General features: G+C 40.5%; 1 protein-coding gene across 1 annotated transcript; it reads left to right on the top strand.

Moving 5' to 3' along the window:
• On the top strand, positions 5,678–6,542 carry LOC107646897. The gene is made up of 3 exons (XM_016351039.1): positions 5,678–5,810; positions 5,971–6,125; positions 6,234–6,542. The coding sequence occupies exons 1-3, from the start codon at positions 5,678–5,680 to the stop codon at positions 6,540–6,542; spliced, it is 597 nt and encodes a 198-aa protein (XP_016206525.1).

The following is a 7,921-nucleotide window of genomic DNA, read 5'->3' as shown; positions in this document are numbered from 1 at the left end:
AGAAAGCACAGTTCTGGCGTTCAGACGCCAGGAACAGATGAGGAGTTGGCGTCTAACGCCACTCCAGCTTCCAACCCTGGCTTTCAAATGCCAGTGAGGGATCAGACACCTGCAAGTGATGATAATAAATCCCTCAAGAAAGCTTCTCAACCTACCTCTGTAGGAAATAAACTGGCAGCAACTAAGGTTGAGGAATACAAAGCCAAGATGCCTTATCGTCGAAAACTCCGCAAAGAGGAGCAGGATAAGCAATTTGCCCGCTTTGCAGACTATCTCAGGACTCTTGAAATAAAGATTCCGTTTGCAGAGGCACTTGAGCAAATACCCTCTTATGCCAAGTTCATGAAAGATATCTTGAGTCATAAGAAGGATTGGAGAGAAACTGAAAGAGTTCTCCTCACTGAATAATGCAGTGCAGTCATTTTGAAAAGCTTCCCAGAAAAGCTTAATGATCCCGGGAGCTTTATGATACCATGCATATGAGAGGGTAACTGCACCAAGATAGCTCTATGTGATCTTGGGGCAAGCATCAACCTAATCCCTGCATCCACTATCAGAAAGCTTGGCTTGACTGAAGAGGTCAAACCAACCCGGATCTGTCTTCAACTTGCTGATGGCTCCATTAAATACCCATCAGGCATAATTGAGGACATGATTGTCAAGGTTGAGCCATTTGCCTTCCCTACTGACTTTGTAGCGCTAGAAATGGACGAGCACAAGAGTGCATCTCTCATTCTAGGAAGACCATTCCTAGCAACTGGACGAACCCAAATTGACGTCCAAAAAGGGGAGATAACCCTGAGAGTCAATGAGGATGAGTTTAAGTTGAATGTTGTCAAAGCTATGCAACATCCAGACACATCAGACGACTGCCTGGGCGTTGATATTATTGACTTCATTCACATGTCCTTCTGGAGTGTTTGCCTACAGAAGGATGCCATTTGGTCTGTGTAATGCACCTGCAACCTTTCAGAGGTGCATGCTTTCTATCTTCTCTGATATGGTAGAGAAGTTTCTGGAATTCTTCATGGATGACTTTTCAGTATTTGGAGACTCATTCAGCTCCTGCCTTAACCATTTAGCACTTGTTCTGAAAAGATGCCAAGAGACCAACCTAGTTTTAAACTGGGAAAAATGTCACTTTATGGTGACTGAAGGGATTGTCCTTGGGCATAAAATTTCAAACAAGGGAATAGAGGTGGATCAAGCTAAAGTTGAAGTAATTGAAAAATTACCACCACCTGCCAATGTTAAGGCAATCAGAAGCTTTCTGGGGCATGCAGGATTCTATAGGAGGTTTATAAAGGATTTTTCAAAAATTGCAAAACCTCTGAGCAATCTGCTAGCTGCTGACACACCATTTGTGTTTGACACAAAGTGTCTGCAGGCGTTTGAGACCCTGAAAGCTAAGCTGGTTACAGCACCAGTTATTTCTACACCAGACTGGACATTACCCTTCAAACTAATGTGTGATGCCAGTGACCATACCATTGGTGCAGTATTGGGACAGAGGCATAACAAGCTTCTGCATGTCATTTATTATGCTAGCAGTGTTTTAAATGATGCCCAGAAAAATTGCACAACCACAGAAAAAGAATTACTTGCAGTGGTTTATGCCATTGACAAGTTTAGATCCTACTTCGTAGGATCAAAAGTGATTGTGTACACTGACCATGCTGCTCTTAAATATCTACTCACAAAGCAGGATTCAAAGCCCAGGTTCATAAGATGGGTGTTGCTTCTGCAGGAGTTTGATATAGAAATAAGAGACAGAAAAGGAACAGAGAATCAAGTAGCTGATCACCTGTCCTGGATAGAAACAGTAGCAGGAGCATCCCTCCCTCCTACTGAGATCTCTGAAACCTTTCCGGATGAGCAATTATTTGCTATTTAGGAAGCTTTGTGGTTTGCAGACATTGCAAACTATAAGACACAAGGTTCTCCTTCTATAACCATGGAGAGGAAGCATGAAAAGCTTCTCTCACTGCAGAGTCAACCAAAGCCCCCACAGTCAAACTCTAAGTTTGGTGTTGGGAGGCCACAACCAAACTCTAAGTTTGGTGTTGAACCCCCATATTCAAACTCTAAGTTTGGTGTTGGAAGGTCCCAACCTTGCTCTGATTATCTGTGAGGCTCCATGAGAGCTCACTGTCAAGCTATTGACATTAAAGAAGTGCTTGTTGGGAGGCAACCCAATGTTATTTAATTATATCTATTTATTTTCCATGGTTATTTTATGTTTTCTTTAGGTTGATGATCATGTGAAGTCACAAAAACAAATGGAAAATCAAAAACAGAATGAAAAACAGCATAAAAAATAGCACACCGTGGAGGAAGATCATTCTGGCGTTTAAACGCCAGAAACAAGCATCTGTCTGGCGTTTTAACGCCAGAAACAAGCACCAAGCTGGCGTTTAACGCCAGAAACAAGCATCAGTCTGGCGTTAAATGCCAGAAACAGGCTACATTTGGGCGTTTAATACCAGAAACAGGCAGCAGTCTGGCGTTAAACGCCAGGATTGCACAGTAAGGGCATTTTGTACGCCTAATTGGAGCAGGGATGCTAAATCCTTGACCCCACTGGATCTGTGGACCCCACAGGATCCCCACCTACCTCACCATTCAAATTTAAACCATTTCCCTCCCAAACCCAACCATTCACACACTTCCATCTCCTCCATCTTCTCCACTTCTTTCTTGTTTTGATCGAGGACGAGCAAACCTTTTAAGTTTGGTGTGGTAAAAGCATTGCTTTTGTTTTTCCATAATTCAGTGGTAGAGTAATTGACTGCAGATCAAAGAGCTATGAGGAAAGAGCAACAAAGGCAAGGAAGAGACATAGAGGATCTCAAGAGCACCATTGGTTCTTCAAGAAGAGGAAGACGCCAACCTCATTAAGGTGGACCCATTCCTTAATCTCCTTGTTCTTATTTTCTAGTTTTTCGTTTACTATGCTTCATGTTTAATTATGTTTGTGTCTTTACTATATGATCACTAGTATCAAAGTGTCTATGTCTTAATGATATGAATGTCCTATGAATCCATCACCTTTCTTAAATGAAAATTGTTTTCTGAAAAAGAAAAAGAAGTACATGAATTTCGAATTTTAAAATAGTTTAATTATTTTGATGTGGTGGCAATACTTTTTGTTTTCTGAATGAATACTTGAACAGTGCATATTTCTTTTGAATTTGTTGTTTATGAATGTTAAAATTGTTGGCTCTTGAAAGAATGATAAAAAAGGAGAAATGTTTTTTGATAATCTGAAAAATCATAAAAATGATTCTTGAAGCAAGAAAAAGCAGTGAAGAACAAAACTTGCAGAAAAAAAAGCAAGCAGAAAAAGCCAAAAGCTCTTTAAACCAAAAGGCAAGAGCAAAAAGCCAATAGCCCTTAAAGCCAAAAGGCAAGGGTAATAAAAAGGATCCAAGGCTTTGAGCATCTGTGGATAGGAGGGCCTAAAGGAATAAAATACTAGCCCTAGCGGCTAAACCAAGCTGTCCCTAACCATGTGCTTATGGCGTGAAGGTGTCAAGTGAAAACTTAAGACTGAGCGGTTAAAGTCGAGGTCCAAAGCAAAAAAAAAAAAAAAAAAAAAAAACAGAGTGTGCTTAAGAACCTTGGACACCTCTAATTGGGGACTTTAGCAAAGCTAAGTCACAATCTGAAAAGGTTCACCCAGTTATGTGTCTGTGGCATGTATGTATCCGGTGGTAATACTGAAAAACAGAGTGCTTAGGGCCACGGCCAAGACTCATAAGGTAGCTGTGTTCAAGAATCAACATACTGAACTAGGATAATCAATAACACTATCTAAATTCTGAGTTCCTATAGATGCCAATCATTCTGAACTTCAAAGGATAAAGTGAGATGCCAAAACTGTTCAGAAGCAAAAAGCTAATAGCCCTGCTCATCTAATTAACACTGATCTTCATAGATGTTTTTGGAATTCATTGTATATTCTCTTCTTTTTATCCTACTTTGTTTTTAGTTGCTTGGGGACAAGCAACAATTTAAGTTTGCTGTTGTGATGAGCGGATAATTTATACGCTTTTTGGCATTGTTTTTACATAGATTTTAGTATGATTTAGTTGGTTTTTAGTATATTTTTATTAGTTTTTTTATTAAAAATCACATTTCTGGAATTTACTATGAGTTTGTGTGTTTTTCTGTGATTTCAAGTATTTTCTGGCTGAAATTGAGGGAGCTGAGCAAAAATCTGATTCAGGCTGAAAAAGGACTGCTGATGTTGTTGGATTCTGACCTTACTGCACTTAAAGTGGATTTTCTGGAGCTACCGAACTCCGAATGGCGCGCTCTCAATTGCGTTGGAAAGTAGACATCCAGGGCTTTCCAGCAATATATAATAGTCCATACTTTTCTCAAGGATAGACGACGTAAACTGGCGTTCAACGCCAGTTCCATGTTGCAGTCTGGCGTCCAGCGCCAGAAACAAGTTACAAGTTGGAGTTCAACGCCAGAAACTGGTTACAACCTGGCGTTGAATGCCCAAAACAGCCCAGGCATGTGAGAAGCTTAAGTCTCAGCCCCAGCACACACCAAGTGGGCCCCAAAAGTGGATTTCTGCACTATCTATCATAGTTTACTCATTTTCTGTAAACCTAGGTTACTAGTTTAGTATTTAAATAACTTTTAGAGATTTATTTTGGATCTTATGACATTTTAGATCTGAACTTTGTAATCTCTGACGGCATGAGTCTCTAAACTCCATTGTTGGGGGTGAGGAGCTCTGCTGTGTTTCGATGAATTAATGCAACTATTTCTGTTTTCTATTCAAACACGCTTGTTTCTATCTAAGATGTTCATTTGCACTTCAATATGATGGATGTGATGATCCGTGACAGTCATCACCATTCTCAACCTATGAACGCGTGCCTGACAACCACCTCCGTTCTACTTTCGATTGAATGAATATCTCTTGGATTCCTTAATCAGAATCTTCGTGGTATAAGCTAGAATCCATTGGCAGCATTCTTGAGAATCCAGAAAGTCTAAACCTTGTCTGTGGTATTCCGAGTAGGATTCAGGGATTCAATGACTGTGAGGAGCTTCAGACTCGCGAGTGTTGGGCGTAGTGACAGATGCAAAAGAATCAATGGATCCTATTCTGACATGATCGAGAATCGACAGATGATTAGCCGTGCGGTGACAGCGCACCTGGACCTTTTTGACTGAGAGGACGGATGGTAACCATTGACAATGGTGATCCACTAACACACAGCTTGCCATAGGAGGAACCTTGCGTGCGTAAAGAAGAAGACAGGGAGAAAGTAGAGAATCAGAAGACAAAGCATCTCCAAAACTCCAACATAATCTCCATTACTGCATACCAAGTATTTTTTTTATGTTCCCTTGTTCATTTGCAAGTCAACTGATAATTATAATTGACCTCCTGACTGAGATTTACAAGATAACTAGAGATTGCTTCAAACCAACAATCTCCGTGGGATTCGACCCTTATTCACGTAAGGTATTACTTGGACGACCCAGTGCACTTGCTGGTTAGTGGTACGAATTGTGAAAAGTGTGATTCACAATTCGTGCACCAAAGAGCTCACAAAGTTTTATACAGGAAGCCAAAGCCTCATTCAAGAACCTGGAGATGCAAATAAACAAAAAAGACCAGCAAACACCTGAACAAACCCCACCTAGCAATATGGCCCGTGAGTGCAGCGAGGAATCTCAGGAAATTCGATTAAGGAGCAGGAAGCCGTTAACCACTCAATCTAAGAAGAGTGAGAAACTGGGTGAAAAAGAGACACCGGAGCAGGAAATTACAGAGACAGAGAGTACCAAGGAGGGGGCTGAACGCCCATGAATACTCAAAGAAAACCCTCTCCAGGCACCCTGAAAATCCCTTTCCAGTGACTCTTGACATAAATCTTGTACTACCCAAGGCCCCGGGGTATAAGGCCAAATTACCATACCCATTGAAACTTCAAAAAGCAGAAAAAGACAAGCAATTCTCCATGTTTTTGGAAGTCTTTCGAAAGCTTGAGATCAACATCCCCTTTGTAAAGGCCCTTGAACAAATGCCTCTTTATGGCATGTTCATGAAGGAGTTGTTGAGAAACAAGAGGTATTGGAAAGAAGTTGAGACAATGGTACTTACTAAGGAATGTAGTGCAATCATCTAGAAGAATCTCCCTAAGAAACTGCAGGATCCTAAAAGTTTTGTGATTCCTTGTACCATTGGAAACACCCCTATTCAGAAGGCTTTGTGTGATCTTGTAGAAAGCACCAACCTTATGCCACTATCATTAATGAGAAAGCTCCAAATTGATGAAGTAAAGCCTACCCCTATTTGTCTCCAACTTGCTGACTACTTTATCAAGTACCCTTTTGGAGTGGTGGAGAATCTACTTGTGAAAGTAGGGTCTTTTATCTTCCTTTCTAACTTTGTGATATTGAATATAGAAGAGGATAAGAATGCATCCATTATTCTTGGAAGACCCTTCTTAGCCACAGCAAGAGCCCTTATAGATGTTCAGAAGGGTGAAGTAACTCGGAGGGGTCAATGAAGAGGAGATTGTGCTAAATGCTTTAGAAGCTTTGCAACATCCGGATGATTCTGAAGGATGCATGAGGATCGACATCGTTGAACCTCTTTCCATTTTCTCTTTCTGATCTTGGCTCTTATTTCTGGGCATCCATCATCAGGTAGCTAGAAAGGGATCTTTGGATATATTCTTTTTTCTGTCATCCACTTAAGTTGCATTTGGTGGAACCGTTATCTGAACTTCCATTGATCATAGTCATTTTCAATTTCCTCAGTAATAGGTTCCTTTCCTCTTATTCTTTTGAAACTTGAAGAAGATGCCATACTTTCCTTGATGGTTACCCAAATAGAGGTTGAAGGTTTATGAAGAGGGATGACTAGTGTGATGCACTCTCGATGGAAAGGTGGTTTGGAGGCAAGGTAATATTGTGGAAGAAAGTGAATAAGAGTGATTTGTTGCACAAAAGAAAAACGGTTGTTGGGTCTTTGGCTTTAGAGAACACAAGATCTAAATTTTTAGAGTACAAGAAGTGTGAAAACTTTAGTTCAGAGGCATGGCTCAAATGAAGCCATTTAAAGCAAACTTTAATGAGGAATGGATGGTTAGGATTCTTTGGGAAAGGTTATGAATGAAGGGTGTGCATGCAAAGTTGAATGAAGACAAAAAATTGCCTCTCTATTGGGCAAGTTTTTTGGTCTTCTAAGTATCTCTTCCCAAGATGTGCAGATTTTTATTCCCAAGAAGCATCCTTCCAAGCCATGTGACCTACTTTTTGTCCTCATGCTATCTTTACCATTCATTGACTTGTCCCTTTCATTAAATTGTTCTTCTGCATACCTATCTATCATAACAAAGCAAAGGAAGTGAATACAAATAAGAGGTGGCAAGCACATGGCAATTAATACTCATAGCTAAAAATTTGACTAGCATTCCTTATTAGTGATGGAGTGCCCAAGGGTCTTGTTAGTGATGGTGGTGGTCATTTCTGCAACAAACAGATGGAGAAACTCCTCCACAAATATGGAGTAATTAATAAAGTAGCCACATCATACCACGCTCAGACTAATGGCCAGGCTGAATTAGCAAACAGGGAGTTGAAGAAGATCTTAGAGAAAACAGTGGGAAGCACAAGAAAAGACTGGGCTAGGAAGCTAGAAGATGCACTCTGGGCATACAGGACAGCTTTCAAAACTCCCATTGGAAAGTCCCCGTTTCAGCTATTGTATGGCAAGTCTTGTCACCTCCCTGTAGAACTTGAACCCAAAGCTTTTTGGGCTACTAAACTCCTCAACCTTGATTCTCAGGTAGTAGTGGAGAAAAGGTTATTACAACTAAATGAGTTGGATGAATTTAGCCTAGAAGCCTATGAAAATGCTAAGATATACAAGGAAAAAGCCAAG

The sequence above is a fragment of the Arachis ipaensis genome, chromosome B06, assembly GCF_000816755.2.
Source record: "Arachis ipaensis cultivar K30076 chromosome B06, Araip1.1, whole genome shotgun sequence".
Classification (NCBI taxonomy): Eukaryota; Viridiplantae; Streptophyta; class Magnoliopsida; order Fabales; family Fabaceae; genus Arachis; species Arachis ipaensis.
Note: the sequence above shows the minus strand (reverse complement) of the source record. Positions and strands in the feature narration are given on the sequence as shown.